Source organism: Puntigrus tetrazona, chromosome 5, assembly GCF_018831695.1.
Source record: "Puntigrus tetrazona isolate hp1 chromosome 5, ASM1883169v1, whole genome shotgun sequence".
Lineage (NCBI taxonomy): Eukaryota > Metazoa > Chordata > Actinopteri > Cypriniformes > Cyprinidae > Puntigrus > Puntigrus tetrazona.
The window spans coordinates 11,876,762-11,901,786 of NC_056703.1; the positions used below are offsets into that span (position 1 = coordinate 11,876,762).

Consider the following 25,025-nt stretch of genomic DNA (forward strand, 5'->3'; position numbering starts at 1 on the left):
ATTATTTTGTATCCTTTTTTTTGATTATGTAATGTTTGTAACCTCCTCAATAGCAGAGTGAAGCACCCCTTCTTTTGACTGATGGTTGGCTCCTCTGTGTGTTTGTGTGTGTGTGTGTGTGTGTGCAGTGAGCACAAGCACCGCCCATACTTCAGCTCTATTCATAGAGAGAGAGAGAGAGAGAGAGAGAGAGAGAGAGAGAGAGAGAGAGAGAGAGAGAGAGAGAGAGAGACGCAGACTCCCACCTCGCCGTGAGAACAGAACCGCGTCTAACCGGACCTACGTTTCTCTTCCATACGCCTCGCGTTGCTCACGGGGCGCGGATACAGGGTTGCAGCTGGCGTCGGGGGCTCGAACCTGCGGAAAGGACACGGATCCAGGACCGGGACTGACCCTGAGGATGATGAAGGTGAGGCTGACTGTGATGCTCCCGTGAGCGCCATTCTTCTAGCTTACCGACGGTCTCTGTTAACGGATACGAAAAAAGGTGGAAGGGGGTGGGGGGGAGGTCTTTTTTTTGGCGATGGTGGATACACGCGAGCAGAACAGAGGTCGCAAAAGCGCAAAGTGACACCTCGGCATCGTGAAGTATTCTTCGTTTTATTCACCTGGGAGGCTGCGAGTTAATGGACGCTCCCCCTCGCGCCGCTCTCCATCCGCCTGCGCGGAGAGACTCGCTCCGTTCCAGTGCTATGGAAACGGGAGAGATGGAGCAAGCGCACGACAGAGGGGGGATACCCAGCACCTCAGCGCCGCCTCGGGCATGTCAATGACGTTGTTATATTTTGCGCTCTCCTAAATGTGTCACGGTGTCCGTTAGAAGCCGTTCTCCTTTGATTTAAGCGCAACGCGTGTGCGTGCGCAAAAAGCGTTCGGTTTTCTGCCTCCGTCGCGGCTGATCCTGATGCGAGTCCGCGTTTTCTCGTTTATCGATTACGAGCGACCGGCGTTCTGGAGCCAAGCGCCGGGATGCGCGCGCGAGAGCACGCGTGCGTCCGCTTCGTTTATTTTTTATATATATATTTTTTACAGAGGTGATCGTTTTGTGCGCAGTTTATCGGTGTCAAACGCGCACGCTGATTTCGCGGTCGAGGACGACACTCGCAAGCTAGGCCGGGGATGACGCGTCTCCGGCCTCAGTCGAGAGCACAAAACCCCGGACAAAATGAAAAGAAATTGAAAGAATGCTCGGGTATTTTGTTTCCTTGAGGTGTGTCCTCGAGCTGATCGCAATGAGACGCTCCGATGATCACAGGTGCCTGGCGACCATGTCCTGGTGCCTCTCACATCTTTCATTTCCTCTGCACCATCCTTACACCATCTCTGCTTTCTCTAATGTTTAATAGTTAGGGGCTATTATGGAGAAGCCACTTATTATTTATTGACCTATAAGCAAACTACACTTCTTTGCTAATGATGGTCATTTGAACGAGTATGGATGCATTGTGCGATCCAACAGTGCATCCAGGGAGTTGCACCTGAATGGTCATGCACTGAGGCCATGCCTTATTGCACACCTATTCACCCAGCTCCAGGCTATAAACACGAGAGAAGTTGGCTTTAAACCAGTGACATTTTTCTGCATGGTTTGTTTGAATTAGATTTCACTAGCTTTCTTGTGCAGGTAGGTGCTAGACTGTAGTAGTGGAGCGCTGTAATGAATTTAGCTTTGAAGACTGCAATCCAGTGTTTTTGCAGTACAGATTGTCCCTAAACTCTGTAAAGTACACTGGACATTTACGTTTTGAAACATCAAATGCACTTTGAAATTATTATGCCTTGCCCTTTAGTTCCATATAATGAAAAAGTAAGTTCTGAACAGCAAACCTGAATATCAACAAATAAAGATATAAATCAAATATAGGCTAACGATTCTCAACTGAAACTGTTTGTGTTCACATGTAATTGTCACAAAGGTGACTTTTAACACTTTGTTGGTTCAGTAGAAGTTGTTTTTCTGTTTTAAAAAGTAGATGAAACTTTTTGTGGCTGTTCTATTTGAAACGAAACAACAGTTTCAGGGAAATATCAAGCCTGTTTAAATGTAACCCTGGACTACAAAACAGGTCATGAAGGTCAAATTTCTGAAATTGAGATTTCTACGCTATCTGAAGGCTGAATAAATCAGCTTTCCATTGGTGTATGGTTTGTTAGGATAGGGCAATATTTGGCTGAGATAATACTATTTAAAAATCTGGAAAACCTTTAAAGTTGTCCAAAGGAAGTTCTTAGCCATGTATAATAATAATCCAAAACTGAGATTTGATATACTTACGGTAGGTAGGTAATTTACAAAATATCTTCCCGGAGCATATTCTTTACTTAATATCCTTATGATTTTTGGCATAAAAGGAAAATCTATCATTTTGAACCATACAATGTATTGTTTGCAATTGCTACAAAATACCCCTTGCTGCTTTTTACTGGTATTGTGCTCCATGGTCACAAATTATAAATCAGATGTGCAAAATGTTCATACCTCAAAATAGGTTTGTAAATTTGAGCAATTTCTATACAGAGCAGTGAGGCCTATGTCTGACAAGGATTTCCTTATTTCTTATTTGCCAAACTGATGATGTTCCAACATTCTCATGCTTAACCTGACCCCATAGAGGACAGTCAGGCGTTTGGCTATTCTCATTAAAGATGATTACGGAATCACTGCCATCAGCTAAAACATGAATCAGCTGAATCATTCCCTTGAACTCGTGTTACTCAAACCATCGGCCTTAGCGTTTCGCGTGTTCGTGCTGCGAGCACATATTCGCAGACTGGGGTTTTGTTGTGCGTTGGAGCATAATGGTTCGGATGCATCCCACTGAAGTGCTGAAACCGTTGACTCACTCTCTCTACGGAGAAACAATATTACTCCCGAAAACTTCACTGATGGCGTGCTGCATCAAACTCCTTCGTAATACTTCTGCTGGACACGCAAAGCCACAGTGACGTTACCTCTATACACATACACTCCCAGTAAAAAAGGTACAAAAGCTGTGACTGGAGCAGTACCTTTTCAAAAAGTAAATGTACCATTTAGATACATTAAGGTACTAATAAGCATGTAAATAGGTAAATAAGGTACAAAGGTGTATCTTTTATTGGCAATGGGTGTACCGTTTGACAGCTTTGTAACTTCAACAACCTGTTTTTGTTCAGTTTTTGTACGCTGTAACTGCTTTATTAGCTGTTTTTTCATTAATAGCTGCAACCGGCCTGTGATAAGTAGCCGCTGTCACACCTAACATATTAAGCACCGCGTTTATGTGTTGTCACATAATATTAGAAACACCAGACGGGAAATTTTTAGCATATTGTCACATGTAAAGCGTTTGTACGCACACACTGTGATTATGCATTGAGACATCAGTTAGCACCGGTGTGGGATGTTGAATGCCGACTGTCATTCTGTATTGCCAGGCTATGGCAGGATATTTCCCTTTTGCATTAGCATGCAGTCCTTCTCTTCCAACAGGTCTGATGCACCTGTTAACAGTGAAGAGAAGTCGGTGCGAAAGAGAGCGACTCGGACTTAAAGTCGCAAAACACATCATATAGCTTGCGTTATATGCCCAAGAGACTGATTCTTCGTATATGCGCATGTTGGCGTATTCATTAAAACAGAAGCTTACAGATTCACTTTACATCCTACTCTTGAGACGCCAGCAGCCTTTAATCCTGTCCTCTGTAGCCATCTTAAAATGCGCTAGATTCAGCTCGGAAACTCTTACGTAAAAGGTGATTGCAGAACAACCGATGTATGGAGGTTTTGTTTGCTTCTGACCTCGTGGTGCACGTTTTAGGGGTGCGTTCCGGCCTTTCAAATCAGCGGTTTGAGCTTTCAGGACCATTCCACCGAGCTGGTGTACGACATTCACATGGAGAGGCATGTGCATCCAAAAATATGACTACGTAAGTGCGGGAAAGAGCGGGAAAACCAAGAGAATGGCCAGATTTAGAAACATCTGCACTGGGAGCGTAGGCTGGGAATCCACCCACCCACACACACAAACACACACATGCACACACACACGGCTTCATGCGAGCTGTATCACACACACACACACACACACACACACGTATCTTTTGCATCTTTCATGGCTGAAAGGCTTTTGTGCATTTTCTCCGCTCGTGTTTGTTTTAGGAACCGTGTGGGCAGGCAATGCTGCATGAGTTTAAAGCATTTATAATCTAAATTTAGACCTCAAGAAAAGTGCAAAATGTTTTATCTGGATGATTCATATCAACGTGGAGGGAATAACAGGCTTAAGCAGCATCATACGGCTAAGCAGCTCAGACTCGAGTAGTTGCTTAAAACATTCGGTTCATAATGTTACATCGCCGTCTGCACATTTCGTTTCTTTTATTATCTCTCCCTGCAAGATATGATGACAATTAATGACTACATGAGCTTGTTTGTGTGTGTGTATGCAGTTATGAGAGCTTAATCCATAGCGTAGCAGTCTATTTTGCGCTCTCTCTCCACGTGCTTTCTCCAGTTCTCTCTCCTAGACTCCTAGCCCACTGTACTCTGATTACATAATCGTCCTCCCCAGTCAGGTGTGTGTGCGTGTGTGTCTATGGTGAGGCAGCATCCTCTGGTCTCTTAGATGTTCTGCTTTCCTTTTTCCCCTTTTCCCTTTTTTGTCGCGCTATAGCCCTCTGAATTATAGTGCTGTTCTTTGTGTAGTGCAGAAATAATGATACCGAATGAATGAGCCACTTTATTTTCTGCTAAGACACTCAGAGCTGTTTATTTTGCTGAAGGGACCTCAGGTGAGCAGCACCTGGATGGAATGATGGCAGTCAGTGAGAGCTGAAGTGCTGACCTACAGCAGCTGTTCTGCTGGAGGGGTGGAGATATTCGATTATTGGACATGAAACGTTATTAGGGCCTAATGGGTCATTTGGACCAGATGTTGAGGTAGACACCCTGTTGCGTTATTATAGCCTCCGCTATGCCATTTGTCCAAAGAATCGCAGCTTTCTTAGAGCAGAGGGAGTTGGAATCTGTAAGCTGAGAAAACTATAACAAAATTGTTTGGAGGTTGGCTAGAATTGTAGAAGGTTTACCCACATAGCCTTTACTAGATAAACTCTGTTACACATGTATCTATCCCCTCAATATTCTTGTTATTCTTGATGCCAATCTGTTTTCAGAATTCAGAAATCTATCATGCTTTCATTCTGTAATTTTCTTGTTACATTATGTCCATTTGGCCTAAATCTTTAGATTTAAATATTTTTAAAACTTTTTTCAGAAATGTAATACAAAGCTACATTACGATTTTTCGACAAAATTGAAGTTTTAGTTAAAAGTTGCAGTTAAATTAAAGCTATAATATGTAGTCTTTTTATTGTTGAAATTGTGCAAACCTTATATAATGAACAAGCACTTTATCCTGAATCACGACAATATGCCTATAGAAAGTGTTTATATTGAGACAGTTTTAGTTCTGTTGGGACAACTAGTACTCTATAGCAACTTAGTACCTGTGTGACTCATCATATTCATAAACAGAGAAGGCTGCAACATTCTTCTGCAAGACACATGCAGTTTTGTTTATTAATCACAGGAGTGCCAAACATTATTTAAAACAGGAGCTCCTTTAAATGACTTTCAATTCTACTTCCTTACACTCACATTTCAATAACAGTTTTGATTCCACATTCTACCTTGATTCAAATACAGAAATTTTAATTCAAAAGCCATTTTCAGTTCACTTTTGAACCTTGGCTAGAAGCCAAAATGATCTAAGACAGCAAGGTATGATCATCTCAAGTCAGCTGTTCGTTTAAAAGTGAGAATGTCCCATTCAATTAATCTGTGATCCATAATCAATAATCAGTCCATAATCAATTCAGTGATAGCGTGTAAGGCTGTTGACTGAAGGACATTAGTTTTGTAGATGTGTGCACCAAGGCATTCACACAGAGAAAGAGTGACTGAGCAAGAGAGAGAGAGAAAGAGGAAGAATGTTCCTGAGTACAGTTCATTCATGCAGGAATAAAGGCAGGAGGAATGAAGAGACGACAGATAGCACACACACACACACACACACACACACACTCACACACAAAGTCATGGCCCTCTAATGCTAGTGTTACTGTGCTGATGTATTCTCACTGTTTATGAACAGATTGCCTCGGTTTGGCTCTTATAGACAAGATTTCATCCCGCTAAATTCATCACCATCCAATCTGATAATCTCTGGGGCTGTTACATCATTTTATCGTGTGTGCGGTGTAATATTTCAGCGTGAGGTTGATAGCCTACAGCTCTGATGCACACAGTGCCACATAATAATATCTCACATGAGAATAAGCTGTGGATGAATTGGGATGTTTAAGGGTTGTACATGATCCTCATCAGCTGTTCCCGTTTTCTGTTTTAGTGTGATCTGATGCTAGCTGGGACAGGAACACAGCTTTTCCACTGCAGTTTTTCTGACTGATTTGCATAATCCTACTGCCTACTGTTCCCTTTAGAGAGAGAGAGAGAGAGAGAGAGAGAGAAAAAAGCACATTGCAACATTATTGAGACCGCACAGAGAGCGATTTCTTAACTTCTTAGACGTTTTTTCTTCTTCACTTTTAACTTAATAAATAAAACTCATTTGCGTTCTGCTATAGCCTATGTGATGAGTCGATTTGAAACGAAGTATTAATGATTCACAACGTTTAACTGTCTTTTTCCTAATGAGCCAGCAACTGATGAGTGAGATGATAGTGAAAGCATCTGCAGTGAATTAAGAATATATGGTATGACTTTACTGTATGACAGTTGGTTTGGTAAATAGTATTTTATTAAAGCGTTAAATCTGGTCAAGAGTTTTAAAAGTACTTTTATTGTGTAACTCTACTCTGACTTGTTACATCATATTTTGTTGACCCAGGAACATTTTAATCCACAAATTTGACCATACCACTAAGCCTAACCTTACCCATGAATAACCATTTCATCAGGGGAAATGATAAATTAATAACACTGATGTACAAAGACCAAGCACTGATTGTAGGCCTAAACTTCACAAATCTATAAACCGGTTCTTCAGATTTGATTGGTTAATCACAATGTTTTTTTCTGGATTAACAAAGATGTTGATCAAGGAACTTGTCACACTTGGTAAAGTCAGATTTCATTATCATTCTATTATCATGGACTCCACCTTGGTTAGTGGTCTTCTTGCGTGTGCCATGGTTAGCAACTCTCCCTCGGACCTCAGCTATTCCATTACAGACTCTTATCACAGCAACTTCTGGCCAATCCTACTAGCATCATCCCCATACATTTTCCCATCGTCTTCTCCTCTATCTGTCCGCCTGTTCTTGCCATGCCTTTGCCTGGTCTTCTCCTTCCCTTCACCATCACCTTGTCCACCTCCAAAGCCCCCAGCATTCCTTTTTCATCATTTCAGTTACAACACAAGATTCCACTTTCCATAAGAGGGCGTAATGTCACAGTTCTTTTTATTTTCATTATCACAAACTTTTAGTTTTCACTAGTTTCCTGTCGTTCTTTGTTCAGCAGCAGAATTAACAACAGCAAAAGTATCACTTAGAAACACAGCAATGCCATCTTGTTGCTGAATTAATTCGATGAATCATTCAATGATTCACTTACATAAATTTATTTTCCCTAAATTGAACGTTGTTTGAAAAAAATGGTTAAATTAATAATTTAGTGATTCATACATGAAGGCAATCATTTGTTGCCACCTACTGGAAAAATGTGAAATACCCTTTAAAGATCTCCATCAACAATTCAATGTATCAAATATCAAATCTCTGTAGCTGTCGAGCGTGTAAAACAGAAAGAGTCAATTACAAACATGCACAAAAAACATAAAAATACATATTTTCCAATTGGCAACCCACACACACACACACACACACACACACACACACACACACACACACGTGTTTATATTGGGTAATTCAGTGCCCTGTACACTTGAACAACAGTAATAGAGTTTAGATATCAGATCAGTGGAGAACTCTCGCATTTACCCACAGTGTGTTGTGACACTAAGAAAACAACTGCCATGATGTGTATCAAATGCAGTTGCTTTATAAAAAAAAAAAACAGATTTTACTCTTTCTGCTGACAACATAACATTTTTTTCTCTTTAAATGCGCAAAAGAGAATTTTTTATGGCCTGGCTGCCTCTGAGACAGAGAAAGAGAGGGAGAGGAAAAGTGCCTGGAGTTGTGGGGGTGAAATCTTGGAGCTGATTATGTATGAGTGTTTCTGTGTAGAGAATTACCAAGCCATCATCTCAAGTTGCTGTCATGGGCTTGTATATGTGAAAGTCGGCAGGAAGCAATACTATAACGCATCTCGTCTTTACTCGAGCATGGAAGCCATGGTTACTCAAGCACAGCTTCTCTATAGCTCTGTGACCTTGTACATAGCCACTTCCTTCCTATGTGAGCACAATTGAACCGTGGGATCCAGTTCATTTCAGATCTGATTTAAAGCTGTTTTAAAAGTGGCGATGACAGTATTCTGTATATTTTAAAAATGTAACAGTCACAAATTAATGTTTAGAGTGAGGATGAGGTATGCTGCTTGTATGTCATTGTAGTCAATATCTAGGGGTCCGTGATAATATGTATATACAGTATATATATATATATATATATATATATATATATATATATATATATATATATATATATATATATATATATATATAATTAACTCTTTGTGTTTTTAACTTGTGTTTTGCCCTCAGATATTTTTCACCACTAATAAAATGATAGTTTAAATAGTAGCATGATATATTTTAGTTATAAATGTTGTTTGTGTACATTTGCATAAATGTGTTTGCTTGCTAGAAGCAACATTCTGTGACAAATGAATGGATATGAATGCAGTGAATGCAATGAATCATTTATTATATACACTACTGTTCAGACTTTTATTAAGGAAGGACATATTAAATTGATCAAACTGTAAAGATTATTTTAACTTTTCAAATAAATGCATTTTTTTTTACTTTCTATTTTTACATTTCTGCTTTCTATGAAAACATTCTCAAATGTGTCATGGTTTTCCACACACAGCAACACAACTGTTTTCAACATTATTGATAAGAAGAAATGTGTTTTAATCACCAAATCAGCGTATTAGAATGATTATTATGTTATCACTGTAAAACAGGGTTTGGGTTTTGGTTGGGTTTCTTTTTCTTGTTTTCGTGTCTTTTATTTTGAAGTTTTATCACGGTTCCTGTTAGTGTCATGCTTCTCTTGCCCTCATGTTTCCCTGACTTGTCCATGTGTCATGTTTTCATTGGTTCATTAATTAATTACATAATTCTCTGTTTTCTGTTCTCATTGGTTCTCTTGTTCACTGTGTCATGTTCCTATTGGTTGTTCTTGTCATGTGACTGTCATAGTTTTGCATAAGTACCCATGTTCCCATTGTGCCTTTGTTTTATATTGAATGTAATTTCGCTGTTGGTGAGTTGTTTCATGTCTGTTCCATAATCATCGTCTAGATCATCATCATCATCTAGATCATCAAATCAAGTCATTGTTTGGATTATGGATTATGTTTGTCATCATGTGTAAATAAACTGCACTTGGGTTCTACTTCAATAGTCCTCCAGTGGATCAGTCGTTACAGTGACACCAAAAATGGAGTAATTATGCTTCAAATACAGCTTTACATTTTAAAATATATTAAAAATAGAAAACTGTCATTTTAAATGGTGAAATAAATAACAAATTAATAAAATATATATTTTTTAAACTGTATTTCTGAGCAAATAAATGGTGACACCATCGTTCATTCTTCAAAAACATTACGAAACTTAAAATTATTTTATTTTCTGTTAATACTACTAAAAAGAAAACTTTTAGTTTGACAGCACGTGTACTTACAGTCTACCTAACCAATAAAATTGTTAATAAAAGATGAGGGTAAGGTTAGTTTTAGCGTTGCTACCTAGTTATTGCCTATTTCTTGTAAATACATATTATGTACGTGAGGAACAGGACTGTAAAATAAAGTGCTACCCTAATAAGGCCTATCAACTTCTCTCAATAAATAGGGGTGTTGTGTCTATCCCAGCAACCTAATACAGCAAACCTGTACCTTTTCCTTCCAAACTGAGGTGAAGTAGTCAGAAAAACAGGGCAAACCCAAATGAGATGCAGCGTTACATCTCGACAGGCCTGTCAGTTTTGTTTCCGGAGAGCTGACTGTGGAGTGGAAGCCAGCATGTGACTTTTTGATGTTAATCCAGAATGTTTCTGATGTTATGTAACTGTTGTCCTCCTGTAGCTTATCCTGCATGTACTCCGTGTCTTTTTCTGCAGTTGGTCAGCGGGGGCTCTGTAGTGAATGCCGAGGCAGTATGGGACCATGTGACCATGGCTGACCGAGAGCTGGCCTTCAAGGCCGGCGATGTCATCAAGGTGTTGGACGCCTCGAATAAGGACTGGTGGTGGGGTCAAATCGACGAGGAGGAGGGCTGGTTTCCCGCCAGCTTCGTCAGGGTGAGCCCATCTCTGACATATACCTGTGCGACGGCAAACTGCCTTTAAGACACACCTGCAGAACCACAGCTGTGTTCACATCCAATACCGTTTCTAACTCAATAGAAGTCAGATATAGCTGTTTAAAAGAGATGCAACACACAGGCCTGTCGAGAAATGAACAGTATGACACATTTTCAGGTAAATGGTTCAATATTAAAGACGTAGCCCAGTCAGAAGAGGTCACATTCTTCCCTTTAACCTCCATCTTGAACCCAAACTCTTGTTTGTGTTGCTGTTGTTGTTTCTCTAAGGTGGAGTCCCACCCCCCTCAAACCAAACAGCTTTTTTATATCAACCCTGTCGCTGCATCACGCCTCACAAACGCCACGGCTAAGGTGCGTTTTTTTCAAAACCACTGCTTACCGTTTGACCGTTGAATGCATCCCATCGCTTACTGCTCACATGCTGTCGCTGTGTTCCAACGTTTCGTTTTCCGCCACAATCGCCGCGCTTCGCTTCCATGGCAACTTATCTAACAGTCTGGGTCTGTCAGAAAACACTGAAATGGGAAAACGATTTTGTTAATGTTATGCTGACTCAGTTATGACATTTCACGTCGACTACTATCAATATTTCCCTCTTTTCTGACAGCATCTTGTTTTTTTCTTTTTCTTTCTTTCTTGAGCAGATGTTGGTCTTAATTTGAGCCTCTCTGACTGCTAAAGATCTATTTTTAATCACCCATATATATCTATCAATCTATCTATCTATCTATCTATATATATATATATATATATATATATATATGTGTAAAGAGAGCTACATTCAAAAACAGAAGTTTAAACATAAACCCTCCGTCACAACAAGAGTTTTGTCAGTCCCTTCTATGATTCTTCCTGAATCTTTTCAAATTGTGTCAGGGGTCTCAGTGGGGCCCCACTGCAAACACTTCCTCTAACTCAACCTTTTCTCTCACTGTAGTCAGCCAGCTTAGGTTTAAACCCATCCAACCTCTTGGATATTATATTAATCTGAGAAATGTCTGTTGTTTTCTAAGTGTTAGTTTATCAGGGATAATGTGAAATCCAGATCTAATATCATGAGCACCGCAATGTTACGAATAGAGCTAAAGGTGATCAAACGATCATTTTGCACAGTAAAACTGAAATATTAATCGTGTGCAATCACAGTTAGGCTTGATCATTTGCATATACATGCAGATTAGCCGCTAGCTACAGGGGGGGGGATGTGTGACGTCCGAGCACATAACTAAAGATTAACCCTCTACTACATGACGTTTCCCTCTGGCCAACAAACCTGTTCTCACTGCAAGCACACGATGACAAAAATGCAGCTTTCTTTGAGTGTATAAATAAGTTACCATTCACAAGTCGGGAGTGTGTAATTTTATTTTTTGAAAAGAAATTATTACTTTTATTAAGCAAGGAGGACGCGTTAAGTTGATCAGACGTGACAGTAAAGACATTTATAATGTTGCAAAAGATTTCTATTTCAAATAAATTCTGTTCTTTTGAAAACCTTAAAAAAATGTATAATAGCAGCAGAACTGTTTTCAACATTGATAATAATAGCAAATGTTTCTTGAGCACCAAAATAGCATATTATAATGATTTCTGAAGGTTCATGTGACAATGAAAACTGGAGTAATGATGCTGAAAATTCAGCTTTGCCACTAGGATGCATTATTATTACATATTATTTTTCAGTTGTAATAATATTACTGTTTTTTTATTTTTATTTATTTTTTGGGGAGTTGAATGAATGCAGCCTTGCCAACCACAAGAGACATCTTTGAGACAGTGTAAACTTTTAAACTGTTGTGTAGTGATAAATATTTGTTAAATATTTTTACATGTATTTATCAAGATTTAATATTTATACATTTAACTAAGAAGCATTTGGTATGTTTTGATGTATTTTTTGAATATTGTCACATGATCAAATTTCTTTGCATTGCGTCAGTAACTATAAAGAACACCTCTTTTAACATTTTAAACAGGAATTTTAGTGCCATTTTATGCAAGTATTTTTTTTTTCATAATGCACGCAATAGAGTGTTAATAATGCTATGATATTGTTATGCATCTGGATTATAAATCCACTGCAGTCGTGGCCAAAATCCATCCGTCGGTTTGTTTTCTCTAAGAAGTCCCAAACTTAGCATTGAAATATGAACATAAACCCTTTTAGTGGGATCATGGGTGAAAGGATAAAAAGAGGTGTAGGATAGAGATGTGCTTATGAAAGAGGAGTGTGTTTGTGAAGGTGGAGCGCTCTTTAATGGGACTTTTATGTAACTTGGTCTTAACTTTGGCTGCATACGTCGAGCTTCCTAAGTGCATTTCTCAGTTCCCCTTTTGCTTTCTTCCTCTCTTTCCTAACAGTCATCTATCCCCCCTTCCTCCCCAAACACACACTCGTGCAGATGGCAGGTTGTGTAAGCCACTCTCTCAGGCATGACAGGTGTGAGAAAATCTTTTCGCTGTACAGAGAATATCACCTGTGTCCACACAGACAGATGCATATTTAATACAAACACACACGCTATATCAATCTGTACAGCGCGCACTTTTTTTCTGACCCTTTGAGCATCTCTTATGCAACACTGAGAAAGGACAAGGAGAAACAGACAGGAAGAGAATGAGTGTGAGAGAGTCTGAAAGCATTATGTCACACCAGTTGGTGGCGCTGGCCTGCAGGTTTGGCGTCTCTCTCCTGCTGAGACCTGGAGCTCTCGTGTCATCAGAAATCATTGCTCACTGTTTACTAACAGTCCACACGCACGACACTAACTGTGCCCGCGAACGGGAATCAGCAGCGGACGGTGGAGCTATTAGCATTTTAATTATGAAACCTTACATATATAAAGACAAACATAGCTAAAATGTGGTTTTAAAATAGTCTTTTATCCCATTTGCTGTGTGTAATTTCAGCATGCTCAGCAAAAAATGGTGCAGTTTCTTGATCATTCAGAAATATTTGCAGAACTACACTTTTGTTGTGTTCTTTTTATGTCTTATATAATAGTAAAAAAATGTGTGACAAAATGCATATATTGGCATTTCGAAAACAATAATTTAAAATAATTGAATGTTGTTATCGAAATGCCAATATATGTATTTTGTCACACATTTTTCACTTACATTTACTGTACCACCAAAGCTTGATGTTAATGTATAGAATATTTGAAAATCATACAATTTTGAAAAAAAATAAATAAATAAAAAAAAATTCTCTATAGGTGTGTATTTTTGTCCTTTTCAGATCATCAGTGGTTTCAATTAAAACTTCACAATTGTTTTTTGCTTTTGCATTCTGTGGTTTGTGAATCAGATTACACTGGTCATGATTTGTGTTTGTTTTTACATCTCATGAAATTCAGACAGCTGACTCTCACAACTTTTGTAAAATTACTGCACAGTGTGACTTTGCAGCAGTGGCGCAGTACCTTTAGTAGTAGCACAGCAATCTGAAACCAATGAATCCAATTTCTGGTACTTCACGAATGAACCTGTTTTATATAGTTTGAACAGTCGCATATTGTAAACTATTGATATGGTGCATCTGAGAGTGAATGTAATAATTATAAGTACCCATCTAAAAGAGATTGACAAATGTTGTGTTAATGTCACTCACAAAGGTTAATTTTTGGTTTTGCTGTAAGATGCTGACACCTTTACACTGTATCCTCTGTTCTGCTGTGTCTTGTGTTTCTCTTCACTGTTCAGTGAGGTTGAGTCATGAAGCATAAAATGAGACGTCACTTTTCATTAGAGGACAGGAGAGAAGAACAGACCAAAAAAAAAAACAGATTGCTCTGGGAGGAGAGGGTGAGAGAGAAAGAGAGAGAGGCTAAAATAGATTGGACACTGAAAGGAAGGAAAGAGAAGATTGAAGTTCGTATGTGTGTGTGTGCATGTGTGCGCGCGCCCAGGTGTGTGTGTGTGTGACATCTGCGTCATCAGTGTTCCTCTGATTCCTCTATTTCTTGAAACAGACAACCGTAGCAACACGCACGTTGTGTAGCCGGGCAGCAGGATCACTAAACTAAGCCTTTCTCTTGACGAGGATGAGGACGGACAGCTAGCAAGGCTAATGCACTGGAAAGTTGCGCTGAGGCAGAGATTTCTAGGTAATACAAGTATAATTTGAGATTTTAATGAGATCTTAATCCGGGAAACATCCTTCAAGAGATTAGACATCGTATCTGTGACTCTGTGTAGAAACAGAGTTTGTGAGACAGAAAGAGAGAGGGAGAGGGCGAGGGACTTATGCAGGACATGGTTTCGGGGTGAACAGAATCTGTGACAGGCTTGTGTATTTATGAAAATCTATTTTTAATTGTGAGTGGATTTGTGAGTCCATATGGGGTCAGCGGTGTTGTGTGTGTGTGTGCGGGTAAGATTTTGCTATGTCTGTGCTATCGCAAAGTCCTTACAAGGATAACAAAGCCTGAAATTACCTTCACTGTGGGGGCCAGCCAGCAGTTTCCATGAAGAATACGGCTTAAAGGAACAGTTTAGTCGAAATGAAAGCCTGGTTATTATTTACTCATTCTCATGTTATTCTAAACATGCTGTTTTTCCCTCATAAAAATAGTGGAAAACTACAGAAGCCCACTGAATAAAAAAATTAAAAAGGTATTGGTGACTTTTTATTTCACAAGTCTGATGTATTTTTAGTTCATATCTCACATTTCTTACTATTTTTCTAAATCTTGCATGATACAAACTTGCAAATCTGATTTAACTGGAAATTGTGAGTTTATATCAGGCGATTCTGAATTAAAAGTTTATGTCTTGCAATTCTGACTTTGCAATTGTGAGTTACTAAATCAGAACGATGAGATATAAACTAGCAACTCGTCTTTTTTCACATCAGAACTTTATAACTTTATGTACTTATATAGACTTTATCCCCCAATTTCACAGACAAAATGTAAATCTAAGATGTTTAAATTGAAAGAAATGTGCACTGACTGATCTTAATAAATGTCAGTGCATCAGTTTTGTCTAAAGATGCACATCAGTAATGTTTGTTTTTATAGAGATTGTTTATAAAAATGACTTAAGTAATTACTATGCCATAATCCTGGCTCAGGCTAAACTCTGTCTATCAACACTATATCTCACAAAAAAATTGCCAGAATTGCAAGATATAAACATACAATTATGAGAAAAAAAGTCAGAATTGGCATATTTGTATCCCACAATCCTGGCTTAATTGCAAGTGCGAGTTTTTATCTGATGATTTGAAAAAATCAGTCAGAATTGTGAGATAAAAAGTCGCCACCACCCTTTTTATTTTTTTTTTATCCAGAAGCAAAAACGAGCTTCCATAGAAAATAGGTTTGACAAAATAGGTCTGAATGATTTGTTCACAAATTAGACTGATCTGGTTCTCACCGACCCAGTGATTTTGTCACCGTGGTTAACAGCATGTAAAATGTCAGTGTCTTAGTCACATTGTATTTAGCCAGTATTGTATGACTTGAGAAAACCTGTATCAAAGTCACATGCTAATTTGATGATACTTTTACGATTTTTATAGCTTGAACACTCTTCAAATTCAGAGATAGAAGCATTTTACAAAACTTCACCTTCAGTGGTCAGTGGTTCTAACAACATGAAAGTCAATAAATGATGACTTTTATTTGTGTTTGACCTATCCTTTAATAGATTGGTAAAAATAATGCTGTTATTATAGGTTACATGAGTCTTCATCTCATGCGCATTTGACATATTTTTCAAAAGTATTATTCTTTTTTAACAAGTTGACGAAAAAATTTACATCCTGTCTCATTTGCTCATGTTGTTGCAAACTTGACTTTTTTTCCTTTGTGGAACACAAATGAAGGTTTTGTCGATTGTTATTTGGATGTCAGTTGTAAAATATTCCTCAAGGCATTTTCTTTCACGGAAGGCACTAAGTCACACGGGTTTAAAACAACATGTATGAGGGAATTTATTGTTGTGTCGACTGTTCCTCCGCTTTCTGGGATTTAAGGTATAAAATGTGTGCGTGTCCGTGGTTTTTTATCGTGCGTGAGTGCGAAAAAGAGTTTGCAAGTGTGCTCGCATGTGTGTTCACATCAGTCGGCTCACCTGGGAAAGCAAATGATAGGTTACATAATCAGGGCAAATAAAATCACATCAGATCCTCTCAACCAAGCACACATATACTGCGTTCCTAACCGTGCGTGTCTGTATCTCCCCTCTTTTCTTCTCTTCTCCTGGCTTACGTGTGTGTATCTTGGCAGCTCTGTGACTGGTCAAACAGCAGATTCATTTATGTCCTTGTGAAAGCAGATTTTGTAAATGTTTAGTGCAATGCCTTTAATGTGGAAAAGTGCAGTCGGGACTGGTGCCACCAGAGGGCACACTCTGACTCCTTTTATTTCACGTCAACGTAACTTTAACCCCTGAAGCTTTAAAAGCCCTATCTAGACCTTTTATGAAAGCAACCACGCAGGCCCTTAACTCCGGATGCTCTGAGCCGGATGCTAATCGAATGTGAGCACAATTATCATGATTGCTTTAATTGATAATAACGGGGCTTGAAGATCAAGTCATGTCTCTCTTAATGTGTGTGTTCTAGTTATGGGTAAATCAGGAGGAAAACACCGTGGTCGAGGCTGCCGAAAGCTCCAGCGAGGTGCAGAACGGTCATGCGGAGGCCAGCCCGAACCCCAGCACCGACTGCCTGTGTCTGGGCCAGCCCACTCAGAACCGGGACCAAATGAGGGCTAATGTCATCAATGAGATCATGAGCACAGAACGACATTACATCAAACACCTGAAGGACATCTGTGAGGTAAAACACATGCCCATGCTTTCAAACCTCAACAAACTTCTCTCTATTAACATTCATGTTTGGTTGTCTCAGATGTATTTCCTGAGGAGAAACACACATAAACAAGAACTTTTAAACGCAGTATGAGTACAAAACTGTAATGTTTAAGTGAATGGTATGGTTCAGATCATTTGTTCTTGTGAGAATCAAATGAGACATGTTTGAATTTGTCTTGCTAAATGTGAGCATAGTAAGTGACATTGCTGGCAACTCTATATAAAACACAAGTGAGATTACTACCGCCCTTTCTGTAATAAGCAAAGTCTCCATTTGCTCTATATTTCATATCCAAAACTTTATGTCGACATAATGCATGAAATGTTTAAAACTTACACTACCATTCAAGCGTTTGGTGTCGCTACGTGTTTTTTTAAACAAATGAAAAAAAGCATTAATTGGTCAAAGGTGACTGTGACATTTCAATTGTTACATAAATCTATATTCCAATCTATAATCTAAAGGAATCCATATTTTTTTAAGCTTACTATACAAAGAATCCTTAAAAAGGTCGCTGCAGCACAACTCTTTTTGTTAACAATAAAAAATGTTTCTTGAGTGCCAAATCAGTATATAAGAATGATTTCTGAAGATCACGTGACACTGAAAACTAGAGTAATGATGCTAAAAATGTAGATTTGCCAAACATGAATGCAGCCTTGTTGAGCATAGGAGGCTTATTACCAAAAGCATTATAAAAATCCAAAAACCCCAAACTTTTGAATGGTAGTGTAAGTGTGTGTATGTGTTGTGCATTTCAGGGGTATCTCCGTCAGTGTAAAAAGAGGAGAGACATGTTTAACGACGATCAGCTGAAAGTGATCTTTGGAAACATCGAAGACATTTACAGATTCCAGTTGAGCTTTGTCAGAGACCTGGAGAAACAGTTTAACACGGAAGAACCTCACCTCAGCGAGATCGGACCTTGCTTTTTGGAACATGTCTGTATTGAAACACATAAAATCTATATATATACACAGTGAGTCGAATATACCGATTTTTAATGTTTTTTAATTACTTCATTTTTTTTACAGCAAGATGGATTCTGGATCTACTCGGAATACTGTAACAACCACGTTGACGCCTGCATGGAGCTCACACGTCTCATGCGAGACGCACGATACCAGCACTTCTTTGAAGCTTGCCGATTGGTTCAGCAGATGATCGACATCGCCATTGATGGCTACCTGCTCACACCGGTCCAGAAAATCTGCAAATACCCTCTACAGCTGGCAGAGTTACTCAAATACACAGTACAAGAACACAGGTACAGGTGTTCGCTCCGATTCGCAAAATATACGACGTTTTGAACAAACATATCAGGTTTCCACTTATCATTTTGACATCCTTCGTATTCGCTCATTCTTTTCCCTTTTCTTTCCCAGTGATTATCGGTACGTAGCTGCGGCGCTAGCTGTAATGAGAAATGTCACTCAGCAAATCAACGAACGCAAACGAAGGCTTGAGAACATTGACAAAATTGCCCAATGGCAGGCCTCTGTACTGGATTGGGAGGTGCGTGGCTAAAACTTTTCTGATGAGATTTTATTAGTAGGATGTAAACGAGAGCAATGGAATAGCTGAACATGAAACAATATATACAGTAAATAATAATAGCAAATGTAAGAATGTAATAGTAAGAATAAGTAAGAAAAATGTTTTATTCTTTGGGAAGAGGTTTTATTATATTAATATGCCGATTTGATGCTGAGTTATTATCGGTTTTTATTGGTGTGCATGCATTAAGTTCTTATTATCATCAATTTTGGAAATTTTTGGGATTATGAAAAAATGTTCAGAGTAAGCTCAAAAGAACGGGATTTACATTATAAATGTCTTTACTGTCACGTTTGGAGCAATTGCTAAGTAAAAGTATTAATTATTACTTTCAAAATCATACCCTACAATTTTGAATGTTAGGTTTCCACAAAAATATATTACACAACATAAACTGTTTAAACATAACTGTTTAAACGATAATAATAAAAAAAAGTTTATTAAGCGCCATATTAGAATGATTTCTGAATATGACACTGAACACATTTATAATATAATATAATATAATACATTGTATAATAATTGCTGCTGAAAATGACATTTTGTGTAGAAAATCACATACAAAATACATATAGAAACTATAATAATAATTACACAATATTACTGTTTCACTGTATTTCAAATCAGATAAATGTTGCCGTGGTGGGCATAAGAAACTTTGAGAAACATTGAAAAATTACTAACTTGTATAACCCATTAGTGCCTTATTTCCTTTATTATTGTGTCGCAGTCAATGATGCATGTTATTTACATGCAGCCTGCAACACAGGATCCAGTTGATTTGAGAGCTGGATACTAAGACCTGAGCACATCAGAGCCTCGGTGGTGTCAGATGTAATGATTAATTTGTTACTGTGTGTGCAGGGTGAGGATATTCTGGACAGGAGCTCAGAGCTTGTGTACACTGGGGAGATGTCCTGGATATATCAACCATACGGGCGCAGCCAAACCAGAATCTTCTTCCTATTCGATCATCAGATGGTTCTCTGCAAGAAGGTGAGGCAAGAAATAACACTGTAAACTATTTTTTTTGCTAAAGTAACATTCTGCTGGAAATATAGTGTACAGTGCAGGTGAAAAATTAAGACAGATAGCTAGCTAGCTAGCTAGCTAGATAGATAGATAGATAGATAGATAGATATCCTGTTTTTCATTTTTGAGGAGTATAGGGATTTATCTCAGCACATTTGCTTCCACTGTGAGAGCAAAGATGCAGAAACAGACAGGCACAGAGAAGCAAATAACTGATAAAATTCTGGTAGTGTAGCACAACTGAGAGTTTGGGATTCGGATTCCATCTGGAGTTAGAAGCTTTTTCGTGTTTTAACTGTCCTCCAAACACCCTTAAGCTTAACACACATGGCCCGTTTTTTGGTCTCTCGACAAAAGTACAAAGACAGATTTCTTCCGCCCTGTCAGACAAACGCAGACACAATTCAACACAAAAACAGAGGCAATCAGAACTTGTTTTTCATAAAAAAATATATAACACGTTATACCCAGACTAACCATTTAACAGTTAATTGGGGAATCAGTATTTCCACAAGCTTTCTATTTAGATCCAGTTACTAATTGTTTCAGAAGTATTTCAATGGACACGCTGTCACACTGAATACCTTTATACCATGATGTGTGTGGAGAGGAGGTGGAGGACGAGAATGATGTATTGGATTTTTCATGCTGGAACAGAATAGTCAATCAATCCAGTTTCATTCTATCAGTAATCTGTCTGGATTACAGACGTACCCATAAAGTCTCTCTGCCTTCCACAGGATCTCATTCGCCGTGATATTCTCTACTATAAGGGTCGGATTGACATGGATCGATACGAGGTCATTGATGCAATCGATGGTAGAGATGATGATTTTAACGTTAGTGTGAAGAACGCCTTCAAACTGGCCAACAGAGACACAGACGAGATCCATCTGTTCCTGCCCAAAAAGCTGGAGGAGAAAATCCGCTGGCTTCGGGCGTTTCAAGAGGAAAGAAAGATGGTTCAGGAAGATGAGAAGATTGGTGAGTTTGGATGTCATTCCTCATGTGGTTTCAAATTTCTGTGCTGTTATATTTTTACGCACAAAAGAAGTGTTGAAGAATATTTTTTTTGTCCCTTTAGGCTTTGAAATCTCTGAGTATCAGAAAAGACAAGCTGCCTTGACCGTCAGAAGAGTTACCAAACAGAAAGGTATGAAATTTAAGTATGTTCTTGAAGTAGAACTGGGTGATATAAATGATGACGATAATTATCATTATATAATTTTACTCAATAAAGCGTTTACAAGTGTTCAATATAATGTTCGTGCACGAAAAGTGGAACGAAACAGTGCTTCTCATTTGAACCGTGACACACAAACCGTTTATTCACTCAGCTCAAAGTTTAAATGGCTGCACAGCACGAGATCGCTAGAGCAGATGCTTTTACTCCGATGAGTCTAGGTCATGTGAGCACTAAGCAGCGCTGTGAGATTTAGTGTGAAACACTTGAATTCAGCGAAGAACACAGATGACTATGAAAGGTTTATATTTTGGTTTTGGAAGTCCCAAACAACAGGTTGCATGCATGCAAGGACAAAAAAACCTTATAATATGCATTTATTATAACCCCTCCAGTGATTGGTCAATTTAATTTAAAGCAGTGTCTGTGAGCGCCACCCAGTGGCAAAGAATGAATTTGCATTTTCAAATCAACAACTGGGCGGGCAATATGTTAAAGTTTCACGTTGACATCAATATAAAACAGCATAAAAAATTACTTGTTTCAGACTCGACTCTTTCTTTTGAGAGGCAATGATTGACAATAACACAGTTATTCAAAGTTAAAACGTTGCATGCTTTCATTCAATTAGAGTCATTTTCAAAAATCCATAATAAGGGCACTTTAAAGCCAGATGAAATAGCGCTGACAACAATGTGAAATGATACAGTGGGAGGACTTTTAAGTCTACAAACAAGCATCATTTATTATCAGAATAATTACGTTTTGTCATATAAAAATGAAGTTGTTTAATTTTAAATAAACATAAATTTACATCTGCATCCTTACTTAAGCTACTGTTAAATGTGCATTTCTAAGACAGATTTTTGTAATATTAATAATTGCCGTATTCACTGCAAACTGTGCTGAAGATACATGTCATCAAAATCCAGCAACACAAACAAAATCAGTCATCAGAACACACATACTAAGAATGTTTTAAGGAAAAAGTAACTGGAAAAGTGTATGTTTTTGTCATGTTATGACCATAACCTGATTTATCACCCAGCCCTATCTTTTCTATCGTTGTAAATCCTTTTTCTTTTAATGTAGATGTTGTCGTGTCTTGCATCTTGGCTTTAGGCAGAAAAATATTTTAGCATAACATAATTTCCATGCTAAAGACAAGTAAATTAAACTGTGTTCCATTATATTGCTGTTACCATGGTGAACAAGTGCCTTCTAAGAAAATATAGTATATAAGTAAATTGATACAAATTGGAATTGCATTAAAAGGTGGTTTCGGCAAAGCAGTACATAATAATAAGTGCATCGCTAATAAATGATGCTGCAGTACTAAGAGATGTAAACACAGAAAAGGGTTTGGGTTTATGCTTTCATCTTAGCGTGTTCTCGTGTGTTTGTCTTCTCAGGTGTGGGCCGGTCGGGCCCCCCAGCGTACCCCCCTCCACTGGACCCCATGAACCCCGGGCAGTACCTTCTCCCCGACGGATACGGGCAAGCAGACGGATATGAATATGAGCCCAAACGCAGCACATCTCCCTTCTGGCAGAACTTCAGTCGGTTAGCTCCCTTTAAAAAATAGAACACACATCCACCAGAGGTCGGATAAACACCAGCCTCTGTTTTCTCGGAAAAGCACTATTCTACTTAAGATACATCAGCGGGACTTGAGGAGGACCGACACACGCATACACATATACAAACTACAGGAGAGAGGACGGACCTCGCTTTACTGGGGTTTACCAGGCATATTTCTTTTACTGGGGTTACGGGGACACCTCGCTGGGCTGGCTGCACTGAATACTGTACACGACATGTCGTAATTCACAGAAGAAAAAAAAAAAAAATCACGCGAACGCACACACAGAACATACATTTTATCCCTCAGCACTCTCTTTGTAGAGAGGTTTTAAATGATGAAATATAGTTTCTTCTTCTCTATACGAATCGACGGAAAGCGAATTTTCACCGTTTGAAGCACTAAACCAATGTAATGACTCTTGCTCTCTAGCGCCGCCCTGGTGTTCCTCCGTGCACTGTGACTATTCGGGGCATTCTCTCTCACCCAATCTCTCTTTTTCTCTCTCGATCGCATTCTCCACATTATCACGTGTTTTTTCCAACAGTTTCAAGTCTGGTCAAAGCTGAAAATATTTTTGTTTTCCTGGACAATATCTCCTTGAATGGAACCTGCTGCACTCTTTAGTTCGTTTTGCATGTGATTCGGTTCATTGCAGGTATTTTTATTTGTGTAACTCTATTCCTACGGGTCTCAAAGAACAGTGGATCACGGTCTGCGAATTTGTCACACAAGTTGCTTTCACGGTATACTGGAAATACGGATATTGGAACAGCTTTGACATTCAGTGAAACCTACAGTCGTTCGAGCTAAAAGTCAGTTTTGGTTTGCTGGAGCATTTAGGCACCCCGATGAAAATACAGACCAGAGAAACCTGAAGGAGGAACTGTTTTGCTCTGAACAGTGGACCTCTGTAGCACGTTTACGTCAGAGCCTTGTTTATCCTGAGGTCTCGGTCTTTGCTTCACCATTGTTTCCTCTCTCCCATCATAAGTGCAATCCGACAGAAGACCGGAAACCTACAAAAAAAAAAAAAAAAAAAAGTAATAATGCCACTTCTGAGCCCTGTCTTGATTTTATGGGGAATGATACCCGGACCAGGACGACTTTAATCCTGCTGATCAACCTCGTAATGACGTGCCAATTCATCTCTAACATGCCAAAATAGTCTGGTTGCCAAATTTTCCTCTAACAGGTGCATTGGCATGTGCGAATGCCAACCCCATGAGCTGGTACCCCGCCATGTGACTTCTCAGGCGAAAATTAAGTCAGTGAAATTTGGTTATCGCTGCTAGGATTAGCATGACATAGCGTTTCAGTTTTTAATTTTTTCTTTTTTTTGGGGTTGTTTTTGGTTCTCTCTCTCTATATATATACAGTATATATATTTATATTTATTTTTTTCCCAAATTAAAGGGACTTGTGCAAAATTTAATTTATGGTATATTCGCGTTTTGTCTGATAACTTTCAAAGGATAGTATTTAGTCCAATCACAATATTTAAAGTATTGCTATAAAACATTATTTATTCTATTATAGTGTGATTTTCTTTTTTTCCATGTTGATCCTCTTTCTATATTTTAGAGCTTCTGCTGGAGTGTTAAAGACCCTTTTAGGGCCTAAAAAAATGTAAGAGGACAGTATGGAAGAAATATGTCACACATGTGTACTAAGTGCCACATGAAACTATTATTATGTTACAAAGGAAAATATCAGTTTAATATTTTTGATTCGGTGATCTGATTGAAATAACATTATATCATTATTTCATAATAAACTTCATTATGGAGAAAACAGAGTTGAAATTAGTGTTTCCTCTGGTCTCGTTGGAGTATTCATTTTATCGTCTGTTTGCTAAATTGCAGTGATGTTGGTTTCATTTTGAACATTTTTAGAAGGTAATTCAAATTTATTACAACATAAATGGGTAAATAGCTTATTGAATTGAGATAGATAACAGATGCACACTACCATGCACAAGTAGCGACTTACAACAGTAAAGACATTTACAGGAAATTTTTTATAGAATTTTCTCCTCACAAAAATATCATACAGCTATTTTCAACCTCAATAATAATAGCAATAATAATTACTATAGTAATACAATATTTCTTGAGCACTAAATCAGCAAATTACAATGCATTTTTTTTAAGTATCCAGTAAATGACCTAAAAAAAAAAATCTGGTTTAACATGCACAGATTGCAAAAGCTTTTACATTTAATTACATTTTCAATTATAATATTATTTAACAATGTTGCTGCTCTTTCACAAAATTGATTGTTATTTAGGCACACATTTGATATTTATAAAG

General features: G+C 38.4%; 1 protein-coding gene across 2 annotated transcripts; it reads left to right on the forward strand.

Annotated features, from left to right (window-relative positions):
* Positions 1-203: 203 nt before the first annotated feature.
* arhgef9a (Cdc42 guanine nucleotide exchange factor (GEF) 9a) lies at positions 204-24,510 on the forward strand. 2 transcript variants are annotated; one of them, XM_043238754.1, is made up of 11 exons: positions 204-409; positions 10,327-10,506; positions 10,800-10,883; positions 17,107-17,322; positions 18,120-18,299; positions 18,393-18,625; positions 18,744-18,873; positions 19,780-19,911; positions 20,688-20,931; positions 21,032-21,100; positions 22,543-24,510. In XM_043238754.1, the coding sequence occupies exons 1-11, from the start codon at positions 401-403 to the stop codon at positions 22,713-22,715; spliced, it is 1,650 nt and encodes a 549-aa protein (XP_043094689.1). In that variant the 5' UTR covers positions 204-400; the 3' UTR covers positions 22,716-24,510. The 2 variants fall into 2 exon arrangements, with proteins under 2 accessions (XP_043094689.1, XP_043094690.1); XM_043238755.1 differs by lacking the exon at positions 10,800-10,883 and having other exon boundaries at positions 205-409.
* The last annotated feature ends 515 nt before the right edge of the window (positions 24,511-25,025 follow it).